At 48.4% G+C, this 19,112-nt stretch overlaps 1 protein-coding gene across 3 annotated transcripts in view; it reads left to right on the top strand.

Moving 5' to 3' along the window:
• XPNPEP1 (X-prolyl aminopeptidase 1) overlaps positions 1-16,954 on the top strand; it is a 51,327-nt gene extending 34,373 nt beyond the window's left edge. For all 3 annotated transcript variants that reach the window (XM_020905424.2, XM_020905422.2, XM_020905425.2), the window contains 12 exons: positions 383-593; positions 2,384-2,473; positions 2,756-2,806; positions 4,055-4,113; positions 4,254-4,331; positions 6,179-6,250; positions 8,013-8,073; positions 9,753-9,822; positions 10,686-10,859; positions 11,781-11,857; positions 13,047-13,145; positions 16,383-16,954. In XM_020905424.2, coding sequence (XP_020761083.1) covers positions 383-593; positions 2,384-2,473; positions 2,756-2,806; positions 4,055-4,113; positions 4,254-4,331; positions 6,179-6,250; positions 8,013-8,073; positions 9,753-9,822; positions 10,686-10,859; positions 11,781-11,857; positions 13,047-13,145; positions 16,383-16,511 — 1,171 coding nt within the window. In that variant the 3' untranslated portion in view covers positions 16,512-16,954. The remainder of the gene's footprint in view (positions 1-382; positions 594-2,383; positions 2,474-2,755; positions 2,807-4,054; positions 4,114-4,253; positions 4,332-6,178; positions 6,251-8,012; positions 8,074-9,752; positions 9,823-10,685; positions 10,860-11,780; positions 11,858-13,046; positions 13,146-16,382) is intronic.
• The last annotated feature ends 2,158 nt before the right edge of the window (positions 16,955-19,112 follow it).

The raw sequence follows: 19,112 nt of genomic DNA, 5'->3' as shown, positions 1-19,112 counted from the left end.
GAGGCCATGGCACTAATCCATGAGAGATGGTAGTGGTTAGCCCTAACCCTAACCTGGGCAGCAAGTGGGCAAGGCTACAGTGAAAGCTGGAGAGGTTTGAGGGGTGCTTAGGCCGTAAGTTCAAAGATCTCCATGAAGGAGGGAGAGAGGGGCATCAGGGAGGACAGTGCCCAGGTCCTGGCTTGGGGGACAGGGTGGAAGGGAGCATGCACGGGCAGGGAGCACAGCTGGGGAGCAGGGTTTGGGAAGGGCAGGAGGGAAGAGAAGCTGCTCATTTGGGATGCTGGAAGGTAGAGCCTGCGTCCTGAGTGTGGGTCTGTGTTCTCGGCCTCTGATTCCTGCGCCCACCTTTCCCATCACCTCTCCTCTGGCCCCTCTGCAGGCTCTTCATTGACGGTGACCGCATAGACGCCCCCATTGTGAAGGAACACCTGCTGCTTGACTTGGGCCTGGAAGCCGAGTACAGAATCCAAGTGCTTCCATACAAGTCCATCCTGAGCGAGCTCAAGATCCTGTGTGCCAGCCTTTCCCCAAGGGAGAAGGTTTGGGTCAGTGACAAGGCCAGCTATGCTGTGAGCGAGGCCATCCCCAAGGTTGGTAGCCCCAGAGCCGATCAAAACCTACCACGCTGGCCACCAGGCTAGTCCTGGCATCAGGCGACTTCTCTTTGAAGCAGAGTTTGGTTGTTCAGGCAGATTTCCAGGACTGGGTGTCATATCAGAGGTGTCGTCCCCTCAATGAGCCGTTTGGGCTCTTGGAACCCAGTGAGTCCTGTGTTTTCCAAATGTGGCATGAGAGATGACTTTAGGTGGTACACATTCATTCTTAGGTTTATTTAAATGTATCTATTTTAAAAGCATTTTAACAGATTTAAAGAATAAACCAGTGGTCACCAATGGGGAGAGGGAAAGGAGATGGGGCAAGATTGGGGTACCAGATTCAGAGGTACAAACTACTATGTATAAAAAACATAAGCTACAAGGATATATTGTACAGCACAGGGAATTTAGCCAATATTTTATAATAACCTTAAATGGAGTCTAATCTTTAAAAATTGTGAATCACTGTATTATACATCTAAGACGTATATTATATATCAACTATACTTCAATTAAAAAAAGCATTTTAGTGTGTAGTTGAAAAAAAATATAATTAGCATACGAGACCATGTATTATAAAAATTATTTCTTAAGAAAGAGTTGATTTCAATAGACTGTTGATTCAAAGATCATCTAAAGAAGAGTCTTAAGTAATAAGGGTCCAGCGAGTAGGCAACCTGGGTAAGCCCTGTGCAGATGGTGTGAGAGTGTCTGAAGTTTGGGAAACACTACTCTGTATCTGCCTCCCCCACCATATTTTATAGTTAAGGAGACCTGAGGCCCAGGGAGGCTTAGAGAGTTGGGGATTTATCAAAGGTCAAATGATAGTGGTAGTGGTGCCCTTGACCGAACGCCTGCTGGGTGGTGCTAATCTGCTGACACGTGCCCCCTCATTTTCACTGAGGCCTGGGGCAGGAGTCCATGCCGCCTTAGCTGAGCCTTTTTGATTGTCCTACTCTGGGCCTCTGGCTGCTGAGTGGCCTTTGGCAAAGCCAGCAATGTCCCGTCTCCTCCACTAAGCAGGGGCCATCCTGGGTGGGGTCCAGGCCTGACCGTCTAGTCCTGTTTTCCCATTGCACCCCTGTCCCTGTCACCCTGTGTGATGGAGTTACTCAGAGCGCTACTTCCGTGGGGGTCATGCCTGCCTTGTTTCATGAGGGGCAGGTATGCAAGAGAGAGAGAACAAGGAGTGTGGAAAGAGGGAGCCCTTTGAGAAGTTCGGTGCAGAATTATTCCCTGCTCCCTCTCACACAGGGCTGGATTCTGACTTGCTCTCAGGTGGGAAGGCTCTTCCCCAGCCCCTTAAGACCCGACTGTTAGTGGTAGCTGATCCCGAGCATGAGGTGGGAAGGAACAGGAGCTCCCTTGCCCCTTTATCGGTCACATGCATCCCCAGACAGTGGGGAAAGGCCTCCTTTTTGCAGCCAGAAAGGGGTTATTTCGGTCAAGCTTTGATCCCTTGGTGAACCCTGACCATGACCATGGAGGTCTGAAAAGCAGCATCTTGCTGCTGGCTGGCAGCCAGCTATCTCAGAGAGCCAAGGGGGTGGGGGAGAGACGAGAAATAGCTTGTTTGATGTACTTTATCTTTTTGGATGAGCTCAAGCCCCTTTCACCAGTGGTCAGAGTCACCACCCAAAAAGGGCAGGTCTTTGGGCTCCAGGGGACAGCAGGGAGGGCCTGAGTGGGAGCGCTCTGTGATTTGTCTAAAGTGAGGAGTCCTGGCTGGAGGGGTGATCCTGGTCTGGGGTGAGTGAGTCCCACACTATTGCCTCCCGCCCCAGGATCGTCGCTGCTGTATGCCTTACACCCCTATCTGCATCGCCAAAGCTGTGAAGAATTCTGCTGAATCAGAAGGCATGAGGCGAGCTCACGTGAGTAAAGCAGCCTGTGCAGAAGAGGGGGTGTGTGGTGGTCAGAAGGCCCAGCTCCCTTACCTGCTGTGTGGCTTTGACCCTGGCGCAGGTGGGAACCTCTCTGAGCCTTCCAGAGTTCATGAGAGAATGAAATAAAATACTGGATGGGTCATGGGAATCGCTGACATGGAAAGCCCTGACTGCTGGTGGTGCGTGGTCCTCTACATTAGGGCCGGGCCTTGGATCTGCCCATCTGATTTTCAGTCATAACTTAAAAAAATGTCTCTATTATTTGCACAGATTAAAGATGCCGTTGCCTTATGTGAACTCTTTAACTGGCTGGAAAAAGAGGTTGGTTCTTAGTCTTTGTTTAACACATGGACAAAGATTATTCAGAAATTATCCACATGTGATTCTAACTGTGACTCTGGTTAACCATGAGGTCTAAGATCGTGATCTAATTTTAGTACCCCTTTTTAAGAGTTCTTTGTGGAAATTTGTTGTGTGTGTATTTAAAAACTGTAGAAAACAGTAACAAAGATGAAGAAAGAAATTCCTTAACAGAATGGGTCCTTTCTGGGTTAAGGAATTGTCTTGTAATGAAGTGGACTTTCATTATAAGGAAAAATGACTTACAGTCAAGCTGATTGTATTGAGAGAAAAAAGATCTTTGTGTATATTCTGAACTTTAAGGCATAAAACTTTTTATATTAAATTGATTCTTAGTCATTAGTTTCTTGCCTTTTCACTCCTTGTAGCTAATAGGAAGGTGATTTCTTTGTGCTCTTATTAAATGGTATCATATTCCCTTTAGATATTTTATGAGCAACTCTTTGAAAGTAGCTTACATTGGGAGAAGAAAATACTTTGATTCCCACAAATTTTTCCCATCTGGCAATTGTTCATCTGTGTATGTCATTTTTTGTTTTTTTTAGCATAGGTCATTTTTACGTCTCTCACTGTACCGCTATTGTTTTGTATTCTGTTTTATTCACTTAGGATCATAGTGTGAGCATTTCCCATTTTCTTTGAGATTTAAAAAAAATGATCCAAGTGGGGACTGTGTTTAGTGGCTAGGCTGCTTTATTTACCCATTCCTCCTATTTTTAAATGTTAAGAGTGTTTTTTGAATTTTTTTTTTTTTTTGCAATTACCAAGGACCTTGTAATAATATTTTTGCATTTATCTTTATTCAGAATCTTTTTCTTAGGATATTGTAGGTGGGAATGCTTTTGAATTTTTGAATTTAGGTTAAATTTGGGGACGTTTTAGGATATAATACTGAGGGAAATAGCTGAGTGAAAAATTAAATGGATAGAAGTCCTTTTACTTTTAGATAACTTTGGTAAGAGCCTTTGGGAATTCTCTACTTGTTGAAGATGAGACATAATCTGTGTCCTGTAGGTTGGACAGTTGGAACATGGGAATTGAGGAAAAAGTAAGCTTTTAATGTACTCCCTCTAACAGAGGAGCCTAGCAGCCTACAGTCTGTGGGATCGCAAAGAGTCAGACACGACCGAGCGACTAACACTTTTCATACTATGTGGGAGACCCATGAATTTATCACACCCCAGTGGTTTATAAGCAACTTCCTCGTAGGTGCCCAAAGGTGGTGTGACAGAGATCTCAGCTGCCAACAAAGCTGAGGAATTCCGCAGGTAAGGATCCCTCTGGGGGGAGCCCCGTGAGTCCTGAGTGCCTGTCCTTGGCAGATTCAGTGAAGCTGGGCGGGGCCCCGATTGCTGGCACAGTAAGAACCCTTAGGCCGCTCTGCCCTGTGTGTGTCTTTCTGTTCCAGGCAGCAGGCCGACTTTGTGGACCTGAGCTTCCCAACCATTTCCAGTACGGGACCCAATGGCGCCATCATTCACTACGCGTAAGGCGCGCGGAGGAGCCCGCTGCCTGGCTTTGCTGCACAGGAGCCTGAGCAGGGGAGAGACATTGTTTTATCAGAGGCCCCTGCGCCCACCTCCCTGTGTCTGTTGAGATCGTTCTCATGTGTGAAATAAGATCTTTGAGGTCTTCTTGTCTCTCAATCCGAAGCCTCTGCCTTTTGGGAGCGACTCTTTGGCACCGATGTTGCCCATCGACATTGTCCATGATGTAGTCAAACGGGTCATCCCTCTTTCCTCTGAGACTGCAGTATCTGTAGTCATAATCCCCGAATCTTAATAGTTGGAAGTTTTAGTGTTTTTCTTTTCTGACGGTGGCAGCCTTCTTGATGCACTAGTCCAAACGTCTTGTGAGCTCCATGACCTCCATTCCAAACAAACTTACCACTAGGTTGTGGAGCACCCTGTTATGTTTAAGGAGATAATCTGTACCCTCTCTTTCCTCCCCAGCATATGGGGATTTGTACCACACGAGCCCGTGGACCCACAGAGCCAAGCTTCCTTCCACTGTGAGGCCAGGAGGGCACTGATGAATCTGGGGGAGCTAGACCCACCTGTGGAGGTGGTGGGAAATGGAACTAGGCTTCTTGCATGGACTCCAGCTTCAGCTTTGCCTGGCTCACATGGTTTTGCCTTGTGTGGGGTATCTTGAGTTCTTTGCTTCCCATCTCTGATGGGCATCATGATGGAGCACTCTGGCTATCTCACTGTGCTGTACTTGGGCACAAGTCCCCCCTCCACCCTTTTTACTAATCGCTTTTAGAGTTTTTAGTCTTGGGACAAATTTTGAAGCTACTGTGTGGGAGATAGCCACGGATGTGACTGTATAGTTCTCTCATATTAATGCTTCTGTTTCAACATTAAACTATCAAAAGGACTTGAGTTCTTGTCTTATATTTAGCACAGGTGATGAATTTCCTGGCTGGATACGACCCTAGAACTTAAAATAAAAATTTTCAGTCCAAGTGGGGAGAATCTCACTTTTCCTTTGTGCTTCTTCATTGTGGCTGTTGGAAGCCTGTTGAGAAACAGGGTGCTGGGCCCGTATCTGGTACTCTTTTCTAGTCATTGGGAATGAGTGTCTACTGGCCCCCTTCCTGCCTATGAATGAAGCAGAACCTCTGTGAGACCCTCTCTGCACTGCAGGGCAGAGACTTGGAATGCTCACATCCTGTCTAGCTTTTCCCAGTGCAGTGTATTGTCTGGAAGGAGATACGGAGGAATCAAGCTACTTTAAAAAGTTCCTCCCGTTCATTTGAAAATATTGCTCTAGTGTAAAAGCATCATGATCTACTCCTTTCCCAGCAAAAGTCCCTTTAGTCTTTCTCCCAAAGTGAGACTCACCTTCTGCCCCTCTGGTGGTCTAGGAAGCAAGTGGGGAGGCTCCTGGTGGGGTTAGGGCTGCGGGAGAAAAGTGGAGGCTTGAGGCAGGGGACTGAACCATCACCACCCCTCCCCAAATAAAGACAAATGCTCTCTCCTCATTCCCCAGCTTGGTCCTCTTGCTTCTTTTGATTATTATTTTTGTAATTTTTACAGTATCTCATGAACACTTATTTTGTTCTAGTCACAAATGGAGGTAGATATAAAGACATATGTTATTCTTCCTTCTCTTGCGCTCCTTATCTAGTTGGGGAGATAGGTTGACTAGTCTTTGAGTAGAAGGTTAATATTACTTGCAATAATTAAGCTATTGGGTAACTTGGGTTTGATATAATTTCAGGCTTACATAAGTTGTTAGAATAGTACAAAGAACTCTTGTATTCCCTCCTCCCAGATTCAGGAAGCATTTACATTTGTGGAATAATTAATTTGTAATTAATTTTCTTAGGCCGGTCCCTGAGACGAATAGGACCTTGTCTCTGGATGAGGTGTACCTCATTGACTCGGGTGCTCAATACAAGTAAGTGAATCGCGGCTACTGGAGAGCCTGACTGCGCTGTCAGGGCAGTTGAGTAGGTGGACAGGCCAGGCTCCAGCTGAGATCTCTCAGCGGGTCGTCTCATTCTGCGCCGGCCACTGATGGAATTGTTCCCATGTCTTGTCCTTTTCTTCACCCTTTGTTGAAATAGCCCGGTTGTGATTCTGTTCCCACAAAAGACTGTTTGGTAGAAATGTTTAGTCCTTGGCTGGAAGCTGTTAAATACTAAATAAATAGCTGAAAGTAGGCTTTCAGAACCATTGGGAAGTCTTCTGCCCCAGCCCATAAACCACCTGCCAGTTCCCCAACTTGCAGTGACCTCAGGGTCTTGGGGAGGGAGGGCTTAAATTTTGAAAGGATGAATGAGAAATGAGGGTCATCCCTGAATTTCTGGATTTCTTTCTTCATGCCTTGCTGCTTTCACAGTCATCAACTAGAATAGTTTCTCAGAGAACCCAAGATTTGATTGGGTCTTGAGGTGGAACCCACGAGGAGGAGCTGGAATAGGTGTTGTCTGCATTGAGAGAGCATGAGCCAGGCCTTTTAATCTTCCATTTTCCAGTGCAGCTGGGACTTTGCCTGGTGGAGAATCTTGTTATTAAATGAGCTCAGCCAAGTATGTGAAAGCCACAATCTAGCCTGGGAAGTATGGGTTGGTGTTAATAACAGCCTAGAGCTAAGAGTATTGAGATTACTTGGGTAATGGTGTAACTTTGGGTCACTTCTACATTTTAGCAGGATTCTAGAAGCTATCCTTTCTCTGTTGGGGGTGGATTGGGGTGTTCTAAAAGATACATTTGTGTATTTTTAGGTTCTAGTAAACTGCTTGCCATCCTGACAGGAGGAATTGGAGTTTGACCTTCTTTTGCCAGAAGGTCCACTTTCATTCATAACCCCAGGAATGGTGTCTTCCATGAAACAGTCCTCACATTGTAGACTATGAGTGTGTGTGTGTCAGGGCCTGACTGAGTTCACTCCCACTGCACTGGGCCATCCTTGCTTTCACACTGTGTCTCATTTTATTTTTTATAATAACTTTATTGAAATATAATTCAAGTTTTTAAAGTGTACAATTGATGATTTTTAGTTTGTTCACAGAGTTTGCAACTATCACCATCATCAATTTTAGAGTATTTTCATCACCCCCCAAAAAAGAAACACTATTCCCGTTGGCAGTCACTTTCTATCTTCCCCTAGTCAGGGAACCACTAATGTACTTTAGTCTGTATGTACTTGCCTGTTCTGGACATTTCATATTAATGGAATTATATAATATTAATATATAGTGTCAGCTTCTGACTTCTGTCACTTAGCATAATGTGTTCAAGGATCATCCACACTGTAGCATGCATCAGTACTTCATTCCTTTTTATTGTTGAATACTGTCTCATTGTATGTATGTACCACATTTTGTTTACTCATCAGTTGTTGGACATTTAGGTTGTTCCCATGTTTGGGATATGAAGAGTAATGCTGCTGTGAACATTAGTGTACGTGTGTTTGTGTGGACGTTCTCAGTTCTCTCGGGGGTTTACTCGGGGGAGTAGAAGTGCTGGGTCATAAGGTCACCCCGTGTTTAAGAAACCTTTTATGAACCTGCAAACTGTTTTCCAAAGTGTCTGTACTATTTCCCCGAACACCAGTTGCTGCATGAGGGTTCAGTTTTCTCCACATCGTCACCTGTCTCGTATTTGAGGAAGAGCTTCTTTGGAGTGAACACTAACTTGCCCTTTCTTTTGGGCAGGGATGGAACCACAGACGTCACTCGCACCATGCATTTTGGAACTCCTACGGCTTATGAGAAGGTAAGAGAATGCTCAAGAGGCCCTCTGCTTTCTCTGACCGTTCCCTCTTGTGAAAAGGGATTGTATAAATAAGTAAAAGTTACATGTGGGACAGTAAAAGAGCTCATTACTGTGGAGTCAGGCTTATCTGCTTTATGACATCCATTTAATTGATTATTGGAAAGATTTTAAGAACATTCTGTCTGCTAAGGTCAGGCTCAGATTTAAGTTTAAACAACTTTGGCCTTCTTTGGGGAAGGGAGCAAGGTAGTGAATTTTTTTTTTTTTTTTTTATGATCAGTGTCTAGATTTGATTCTGAAAGCTACCCTCCTTTTTTCAATTTCAGTGTTCCTATTTATAGGCTTAGCCCTCTAGGAACCCTCTGAAATGACATGCACTGCTTGGTGTCTGGGCTGTCCGGCATACAACTGTAAGGTAGAGAGATGTGTGCTCGGAGTCTAGACACTGGGTTTCAGATCTCTGCTGTTCACAGTCTCCATGACCTTGATACTTGACACTTAGACCATCCATAAAGATGGGGGTAGAGTACTTACCTCCAAGGCTGGCTGGGAAGGTTCTGTGAGCCCAGCTGGTTCCTGGATCATAGCCACTGCTTGGCAAATACTGGTTGAATCTGAGTCTCTCTCTTTTCCCTGGGAGCTCCTTCAGGAAGCTTGTCCCGGGAAGAGGGCTCTGTGGGATGCAGCAGGGCATGTTTCCCAGTGCCGGTCCCTCATGTCCTTCATTAGTTGGCACTGGCACCTTGGACGAGTTTGACCTTGGGTCCAGATACCTTTAGTTTGGGCTTTCCTTGGTGGCTTAGACCGTAAAGAATCTGCATGCAGTGCAGGAGACCTGGGTTCGATCCCTGGGTCAGAAACATCCCCTGGAGAAGGGAATGGCTACCCACTCTAGCATTCTTGCTTGGAAAATTCCATGGACAGTGGAGCCACGGAGTCACAAAGGGTCAGACACAACTGAGTGACTAATGCACACACCCCTTTGGTGTGTGTATTACCAGGGGTGTGTAGAACACACTGCTTCCTGAGCTGTGTTCAGTCTGGACCAGATTGGACAGTGAGCGGTTTAGTGCAGACTCTGCACCTTACTGGCAAGCCACTACCCATCCAAACAGCACTTTTCTTGTCTGGGCGGTAAGGACTAAACCCTGAGTAGAGATGGTGGCGAGGGGCACAGAGGAGTAGCAAGACCACCTGGCTCCAAGGCCAGATGCTGCCACTTACGAACTGCGTGGCCTGGCATGTTAATTACTTCATTCCCCTGTAAGGTGAGAGTGGCAGGAGTGCCTCCATCATGAAGTGTGGGCTTAGACATGCAGTGCTTAGTATTGTGCTTGGCACCGAGGGGTAGCTTGACAGTGTTAGCTAGTGTCATCAGTACTTCTTACTACTTTTTCTGTCTTTCTGAGGCTCTGATGGCAGAGAGTTCATTTCAAGGGAAAGACTAGTGGGGTCATCTCTTGGACAGTTCTCTTTTGCTAAATCGAATTTCCAGATTTTCTAGAAAATTGGTCCCAAGGCCAGGTTTTTCTTTCCCACTGGTTCTCCTGTTCCCCTGATTTTCTCTGTGGTATTGCTATAAAACCTTAAGAGGCAAGGTTTTCCAAACTACCTGAAAACTACAAGATGAAAGCATCTGTGCCTGTCCTGAACATGCCCTCTGGGTTTTTCTTTGGCAGGAATGCTTCACGTATGTTCTCAAGGGCCACATAGCTGTGAGCGCAGCTGTTTTCCCGACTGGAACCAAAGGTAGGTGGTGCCTTCTGTCACATGGCGGGCTGTATCTTTTTCAGGCATCAAGCGTGTCTAAATTTGGGTGAAAACACATGTCCTCCCCTTGCCATAACAGCCCCCAGACCACTCCAGGCCCAGCCTGGGCAAGTGGGGCTGCTGCTGGACTGAGCAGAGAGGACCTCCAGGGAGTCAGACTTAGGGTTGGGCTCGGGGTCAGCTGTCCCTTCCTCCTGACCACTTGTGTTGGGTGACCTTGGGTGGGTGACTCTCAGGAGAGGGCAGTGAGGCCTGAAGGCCCCGGGGGTCCTGGTGCAGCCTCCTGGCTGCCTCGGGTGTTGGGCCAGCGCTCCTTTTAGGACTCGTGTTGGGCTTTATTTTACTGGGAGCCTGACTTTTGAGGACTAGACCTTGTTGCCTGAGGACTGGTGGGTGGGCCAGTGCATGGGAAGTTGATAAGACCCAGGCCTCGAATCTGCTTAGACTGCCCTGGCACTCATTTCCCCGGGCACCACTTTCCACATGCTTGCAGTCTGGTTAGGATCTCATCTCATAGTTCCGAAACCGTAGGGTTCCAGCACTGGGAAGGGAACGTTCGTGTCATCTCCCGCAGCCTTCACCTGCTGCTGGTGGCATCCCTGACCAGCATCCTCCAGCTGTAGACTGAGCTCCAACTGGTGGGGGAGCCGTCCTGCTCAGGAGCTCTGGTTGTCAGAAAGTTCTTTGTGCTGGACTGAAACCTAAATCCTTCAGTAACTTTTACCAGCTCATTTCTGTTTCATCTTCTGGAGCCAAACCTATCACATCTAATCTCTGAAGTGCTTTGCCAGTTGGAAAGTACTGTACAGATATCACCAAGTGGTCCTTTATGTGTCTTTCAGGCCACCTCCTTGACTCCTTTGCCCGCTCTGCGTTATGGGATTCTGGCCTGGATTACCTGCACGGAACGGGGCATGGTGTCGGGTCTTTTCTGAATGTCCATGAGGGTCCATGTGGCATCAGTTATAAAACATTCTCTGATGAGCCCTTGGAGGCTGGCATGATCGTCACTGATGGTAGGTGTCCCTCACCTAGAGGCTGCGTGTGGATCCTCTGCCTTTTTGAAAGCTCTGTGTTGTTTCTTATATTTTAATTATTATAAAGTAAATTGGAAAAAATTTGCCCCTTCCATCACTTTGGGCTTCCCTCATGGCTGAGATGGTAAAGAATCTGCCTGCAATGCAGGAGACCTGGGTTCTATCCCTGGGTTGGGAAGATGCCCCGGAGAAGGGAATAGCAACCCTCTCCAGGATTCTTGCTTGGAGAATTCCATGAACAGAGGAGCATGGTGGGCTGCATACAGTTCACAGGGTCACAAAGAGTCAGGCCCAACTGAATGACTAACACTTTGACTTCCCGTCACTTTGAATTAGACAACAACATTCTTTGATTGTAAAAGTGATAAATATTCATTGTAGAAAATGTGAGACTGTGGAATGATATAGAGAAGAAAATGAAAATCATTTGTAATCCAGCCACCCAGGGGAAACACAACTTAACGTTTGGATATGTTAACTTCTTGTTTCTTTATATATGTGCATACCTTTTTTAGTATCATTGAAATTACACTGGACATATGGTCTGTATTCTGCTTTCTTACCTAATATGTCCCTGTGTCATTACCAAATCTTGGTGAACGTATTTTAACACCCGCATCATTGTGTCTTATGGCTCCGCCCCATACTTTCGTTTGGCGGATTTTCTGTTATTTTACTCCCTACCCTGCAGCCAGTTCTCAGGAATTCCAAGCCTTTCTCTCTGTGGACCTCTAGATAAAAGTGCCTCATGGGAAGAGGTGTATCTGGGCTCTTGCACTGGATTGAGTGGCCCTTCCTCTGATTCTCCTTCGGAGAAGCGTAGTCGTCCCATGAGTGAGAGCCTCTCTGTGCGTGTCTTCCTTGCAGGCTGCTCCTCATTCAGGGTTTGGTTTGTTTCAGAGCCAGGGTATTATGAAGACGGGGCTTTTGGAATTCGCATTGAGAATGTTGTTCTAGTGGTGCCTGTTAAGACCAAGGTGAGTAATGATGTATTTATTTTCTTCTAAAAATTCCCTTATTCCTTAGTGGGGGAAGATGAGGACTTTTGTCCTCAAACCAAGAGCATGCCATTCTGGGGCCAGAATGGAGTCTCCTTCCCTTGGTATTGGGGTCTTTCCTGGAATTCGTTCTCTTCTGCAAAGCTAGAAAGAAAATGTTGAGTGAATGGGGACCCTGAACGGGACCTCAGGGAGCCTCGGGCAGGCCCCTGCCTCATGTAACTTGGGGCTCTGAGTTTACTGGAGGTAGGGTCGTGTCATGAAACCTTCACTGTGTGTGTGTGGGCATGGAGGGGGGTGGGTGGGGGGTGCTTGTTTAAAAGCTCCCTCCAGATGTTGAAACCGAATCTCCAGGGCTGGGACCTGGGAACTATTTTCAACAAATGCCCCAGATGATTTTTATCAGGTAAAACTGAGGAAGCCTGAGCTAGCCGCTGGGTCAGGTACAGGTGAGGTGCCCTCTCCCCATCACATTACCAAGAGGAGGCAGGTTTTTGGTGCTGGGCTTTACCTCCAAGACCTGTTTGCTCCTCCTCCACAGCTAGAGGGAAGTGACTGCCTATGCCTGCAGGGAGGCTGGCCGCCGGGGTCTCCTCTCTGCTTGCATGCTGATGTCCCTGGAGCGGCCTCGCCTTTCCCCATCCCACAGACCCTGCCAGGAAGAGAGACCCAGCATGGCCCGTGTGCCCTGCCGTCCCATGCCTCGTGCACTGGACAGACCTCTTAATGTCACCTGAGGGGCCTGGCTGGGGCAAGGCAGGCCGCGTACTTGATGTTAAAAAAAAAAAACCAAAATGATCTGCTGGGGACCTACAGCTTAGCAGAGGCTTGAGAACCAGAGATGTGCCTGCTTCTAGAAACCCCGGCCCCTGCCATGTCTCCTCCCCATGTCAGCAGACAGGAGTCTTGTGCACCTGCTGAGCAGGTCCTCAGCACTCTGCCTGGCCTTTCCTGAGGGCGCAGGCTGTGGTCTGCACAGCGGAGCAGCTCTTGGAAAGTGGTCCTGCCCTGTTCCTGTCTCTTTCATCTGTTAGAAATGGTGACCGGCTAACCACTCTTGATTTCTCGCTACACCTGGCTGAGGGGCGGTCATGTTTGCGGGGAGTGACCTCAGGGTGGGTCATCGTGGTGAAGAGTAAACGCTCCTATTGTCTTCCCTCTTCCGTAGTATAACTTCAACAACCGGGGAAGCCTGACCTTTGAACCTTTGACTTTGGTTCCAATACAGACCAAAATGATAGACGTGGATTCTCTAACAGACAAAGAGGTAACAAGGGAGTCCTGGGGCGGGGGGCAGAAGTGTGTGTGTGGGCTGGGGGGTGGAGGGCCGCCCTGAGTCCTCCCGTCCATCCTCACTTTTAGGTCCTTGTCCACCCTGCGTGCTCCCTTCCATCCTCACTTTGAAGTCAGAGTCTAGGCCGGTTGAGTTGGAAATCCTAGGTTTCCCAAGGACTGTAGGTGCTTTTCCTGTCGTTGTTGGGTTTCGAGGTAGATAACAGCCCTGTTTGCCCCACCCTCAGAGGCTGCAGTGTCACAGCTGGGAATGAACCGTATGCTCTTGCCTCTCGGGAGGGCAGGAGCCATAAATGCTGGGAGGCATGTTTACCAAACATGGACCATGTGTCTTCCCACAAAAAGCCAGGTGGGCAGGGGGGCTGTTGGCTGTTGCACACGCCAGATTGTTTTCTCATATTGCTTGAAACACTAAGGAACTGAGAAGCACAATCTATGATCATATGCATGGTTTTCACACAGACAAGCAGGCAGGTGGTTGCTCTGGGCCCTGAAACCCTTCACAGAGCAGAAGCATGGCCTGCTCACCTGTCAAGCTCAGAGGGTGACAGGTCTTGAAACCCCTTTAGACCCTTGGGTGGGTCCCCAGGCTCAGGTTCAGAACTCTGGAGGCAGACTGGAAGGGTCAGGCAGGTGATCAAGGTCAGAGCAAGGACGAGGGTCAAAAATGGTAGAAACGACACCACTCCAGCTATCTGCTGTGAAGTGGTCAGGCTTGAGCCATGAAGACAGAAGCCAGAAGGATACCAATTCCAGAGCAAGGCAGGTGGCTGGAAGTCCAGCAAAAAGCAGACTAGCAGGAGCCAAAGGCAGGACAGTGTGGTGGGGATAAGAGGTGGTTGTTATCGGGGGCAGCTGCTGGCCTCATCCCAGGGGCTGTGAGGAGGGATTGTATCCTCAGTGGAGCCCACCTGGGCCTTGTGCTTGGCACCAGAGGGAGGTGCCTCTGCGGGCTGAGGAACCTTTGCTACAGGCCTGTGGGATGGGGCTTTCCCTGCCAGTGGCCCCTTCTTCCGCCTCATCCAGTTCACAGATGGCTGACAGGCAGGTCATCCGCTTCTCACTCTGATGCCCTCCTTGTGTGGGCACTTCTTCTTGACCTTCAGTGCCCTTGGTTCAGCTAAACGTTCCTGCTCACAGGACCCACACAGCCCCCCTGAGGCCGCTTTACTCAGGTCAGAGATGGATATGGAACAGGAGGCAGCACCAGCTGTGTCTCTTCAGCAGAAAGACTCTCTCCTACAGTCCCGGGGCTCCTCCTGGTCCCCACAGGGCGAGCTTAGGTGGGAGCGGATGAGAACACAGAAGCAGGCGTGGGAGCCCCACCGCTTACAGCCCTCGGCCCCAAGGAGCCAGTCTCTTCTCATGGCCCCCAAGCACAGCTCCCAGGGGCTTAGTAAAAGAGTCTCTACTGATAAGTTGCTTTGCACTCTTGGACGCTGAAGGCTGTGTCGTCTGCCAAGTAATCCCGGGTCAGAGAGGCCTTGCTGTCCATGTGAGTTGTGCCGGTCAGGAGACATTTCTCCCATGTGACCTTCCACTTGATCCAGGGAAACGGTGCGTGAGGAAAGCTAAGCGAGGCCAGTTTTTCCTTGAGGGAGAGTTTTGTTAACCTGTGACTCCCCATGACATTGGCAAAGACCGGTACACTCTGTCTGGTCCCGTGTTCATGACTTTATCTTATGGACTCAGATCACTGAACTGTTCTTTCAGCCAGTTAGTTATTGTAGGACAGAGAATATCTTACCTTGGAATCATTCGCAAGTTTCCACAAATAACAGGTAGAGGACAGTTTTTAATATAACCAAGCAGAGTATATTTATTATCTCTTTCAGCAAAAGGGTTCATTTCCCATATACCACTCAATAAATCTGGGACTTCATTCTGTCTTAAGGCACAGAGATACCCCACAACAGGATGCTGCCCACCGGGCTTTGGAACTCCCAGTCATTGCCCTTTCCTGTCTCAGGCTTGGCAGTTCTGGGGTTGGGGCTGCAGTCCCACCCGTCTGTCACCAGGTGGCAGCACGGGACTTCGGACGTGAGTGTGGGCGCTGCAGGCTGCCTGGGCCTTTGTGGTGATGCTTTGGCTGCTGACGGGGGCTCCCTTTTCCCCCACCCAGAAAGGTCTTGGGAGTTTCTCTGTGGCCCCTCGTTGCTCCTGTGTCTTGCACTGTTGAGCTGCCTTACAGCCCTGCCTGGCCTTGCTGCTGACATGTACCAGCAGCTTGCTTGTTTTGGGTACTGACCCCTCCCCCCATGCCCCCACCTCCCAGACAGACTAGTGACTCTTATCAGTGGGAGTTGGAGTCCCAGTTGGGTCAAAGCCATTGGCAGCATCACCCCATCTGTCTAATGTGAAGTGGGCAGGCCCCCTTCATGGACAGTAGAGAGTGGGTTCTGCTCTAGGTAGAACTTGCTTTCTTCCATACTTCAGCCTCCCTCCCTCCTCATGAGGAGGAGATTTAACCTTTTACCCATGCACAACCTCTGTCATCAGGTTCAGCACGTCAACACCCCACCCCCCGCCACACACTCCCCAAGTCCTTCCTTTTTGCCTCCTTTTTAATCTCCTGGTGTGGTGGCCTCATTCAGTTGAGCGTCTGAAAGTCAAGCTTACTCCCTACCCCACTCTGCAGCACAGCCCTTGACCACCAGAGGCTTTGGGTGCATCTGGACGGCCACACTGGCAAGACTCTTACGGACCTAGCTGATCCTACTGTGTTCAGCTTCGTAGGTGGATTCGGAATAGGAAATTCAGCGCCTCGGTAGGACAGCCTTAGGTGTGTCTTCACAGCAGTCGAGGCAGTAAGGGTGGGTGCAGGAGCCACGAGACCCCCTGCCCCTCTCTCTCTCATCATGGCTTCCAGGCAGGGGGTCTGTTGAGGGAACTCTGGTTACAAGTTTCCCTGCACTCAGGGGAGCCCAGAGCCACAGTCTGCAGTCAGGTGTTCACCGTTCCCTCAGAGTCCCTGAAGCCCGTGTGCGGCAGACGGTTCTGGGAACGTTTTCACCATCAGCCCTGGGGCTCGTCCTGTCTGTCTCCAGGGAGGCAGAACGCAAGGAGCCGCTGTTCCTGGGCAGGGAGAGAGGGTCCTGTGCTCCTTTCCTCCCAGCCTGTGAGCTCTGCACGGGGGGCCCCGCTGCTCGGTGGGCAGGCTTTGGTGCGGGTGTGATGGTGCAAACGTGCCTGTCTTCCTTCCCTCTTGCAGCGCGACTGGCTCAACAACTACCACCTGACCTGCAGGGACGTGATCGGGAAGGAGCTGCAAATGCAGGGCCGCCAGGAAGCCCTCGAGTGGCTCATCAGAGAGACTCAGCCCATCTCCAAACAGCCTTAATACCTCCTTGGTTTTTATAAAAAGACAAAACCAAACAAAACCAAACAAAAACGCTCTGGGGAAAGGAAGAAGCCCGGCACACCCCTGACATCTCCCCCATGTCCCCTCCTTCTTCCGTACTGCCCCTTTTTACTTTTAGACTCTGAGAAGAACTGAGAATGTTCTTATCCTCTTTGATATTTTCTTGCAGACACTCAATCTTTTATGATTTTTTTTTTTTAATTGAATGAGCCAAGAGTAGATTGCTGCCCCAGAAGGAGGGTACCTACAGGCCGAGCACTCGATCGGGTGGGCGCCCCGAGTGGCCACAGCCCTCTGGCCGACGCTGGTGAAGCAGGCAGTGCTCTGCGACGGCCACGTTCCCGGTGCTAGTTCCTCATTCATGATCCCCTTCATGCACACGAGACTGTATTTATGACCTGAGATTAAAATGTCAGAATGGGCTTCGTCTCTGCTGTTTCTGTCCTCCCGGCACCGTCTACCCTACTGTGTGTGGGGTAGGCTTCTCTTTAGGGCACATGTTCTAGGTAGGGGGGTGCACTTTGGGGAGATATCCCTGGCCTCCCTGTGTCTCTTCTGACTTAATTTTCAGCTTCTTTTTCTTTTCTCTAGAAAGCCCAATGTTTTTGTTGAGTATTTTTATTTTCCTTCCCTGCCTCTGGTTTTAAAATGTCATTGATAGACCAAAAAAAAAAAAAAAAACCAACAAAAAATCATGCTGACAATGACAGCCTTCCGTGATCCAGTCTACAGTGGACAGTGTGGACGTCCCATTGTCTCATTGCTCGTAGGAAGTGGTCTTTGGCTGGTGCCTGCGACTTCCTGTCCTGGGCCTCCCCTGGACTTGCACACGTGGGGCAGCCTGAAGGGCTGGCAGATCTTAGGACTCTGCAGCCTCAGACTGTGAGGACTGGGTTGGGAAGATGAACCCCTCCGCCCTTAGCCTGGATGTCCGAGGTGTGGTCTGCACTGTCTCCTGGGGTTTCTCAGGGGGACTGAGCCCTTCTTGCTGACGTGGGATCTTGTTCAATGACACAGCCTTTATTTTCTTCCTTTCTTCCTGGGACTCATTTTCCTTTTCTCCCCCCAGTATTTCCTGGAGTCATCTCCCAAGAGGTCATTCCATTGCAAATCCTTGTCTTTGGGTCTGCTTCTTTAGGAACCCTAGACATACCCTGTTTGCGGCATATTTTTGCCAATTTTTTTCTTTGTATTTAGTATTCAGTAGTATGTAGAATGTGTGTGTACAGATAAAAGAATATTTCTGCACACACGCACAGCATATGTACAGACATCAGGCCATTCTCTACATATGCAAGTTCCTTTTTTAATTTGGCAATATACATACCAAGTTATTTTTCCATATTGATACACATAGATCCAGTTGTTTTTAATGACTGTAGACTATTCTGTTGCATGGCTATATCTTTTTAAAACCAGTCTTATTGAATCTTAAATTACATCTTTGATTTGGGTGGTAAATCAAATCATCTTTGATTTGTGAAAAATAAGTAGAAGCATACGTTGGCTTTTCACCAAAGCATGCCTGGCACGGGCCAGTGCCCATTACTTTCTCCAGCTGGGGAGCAGAAAATGAATAATCTGTATTTACTAGGGCTTCCCTGGTGGCTAAGATGGTAAAGAATCTGCCTGCAATGCAGGAGACTCAGGTTCCATCCCTGGGTTGGGAAGATCCCCTGGAGAAGGGAATGGCTACCCACTCCCGTACTCTTGCCTGAAGAATTCCATGGACAGAGGAGGCTGGTGGGCTACAGTTCGTGGCGTCACAAAGAGTCGGAAACAACTGAGCAACTAACACATTCACTTTCAATCTGTATTGAACCAGGATGGCAGCAAAGAAAACTTGACTGATAGGGTGAACCTAAATTGACAGAATACCTACAAATGGACTTGTCAACATTTACACCACCCCTCCTGCCTTCTTTCCTCCCAAGGATCATTGATTCCAACTTGCTGTGTGGGAGGAAGCAAGATCGACAGCCAGTTCTGAGGCTATATTTGTAACAAAGCTAGGAAAACACAGAAGCAGTGCCACACAGTAACAGGATATATTTTGATCAGCCAGAAATCAATTATTGAATGCCTTTGGTTCACCCTCCCTCATATTTCTAATATGTTCCATAAGATTAGACTTTAAACAGACGTTTTCTCTCTGATGATAGAACTTACAAATCAGCCTCTCATCCACCTGAAAGTTGGAGCCCCACCCCTAACCCCTTGAGGACTCAGACCTTCTCCTCTGTGACATCCTGAAAGTTTCCCTTTCTCAGGAAATGGGAGCTGTGAATTGCAGCTGTTTTGGAGTTTAAACAGACTGTAACTCAAGTGTGACGGCAACTCCACTGTTCGTTCACCAGGCTGTTAAGCCTGTCACTTCCCAAGGCAGCCTTAGAGCAGAGTTTGATTTAATTGGCTCAAGCCCAAGAAACAAAAAATTTCCTGGTGCCAAGAGCTTCCTGCCCAGACCTGCGTGTCTTGGCATGAAGTCCAAGAGCCATAAACTACGCGAGATGGCCCCAAAAAGACTGAGGACCAAAATAAAACTGATGTGCAAGAGCTCAGAAGAGACGATGGGGAGAT

Source organism: Odocoileus virginianus, chromosome 7, assembly GCF_023699985.2.
Source record: "Odocoileus virginianus isolate 20LAN1187 ecotype Illinois chromosome 7, Ovbor_1.2, whole genome shotgun sequence".
NCBI classification, from domain to species: Eukaryota; Metazoa; Chordata; class Mammalia; order Artiodactyla; family Cervidae; genus Odocoileus; species Odocoileus virginianus.
The sequence above is the reverse complement of the archived record's forward strand: the minus strand, read 5'-3'. Positions and strand labels throughout refer to the sequence as shown.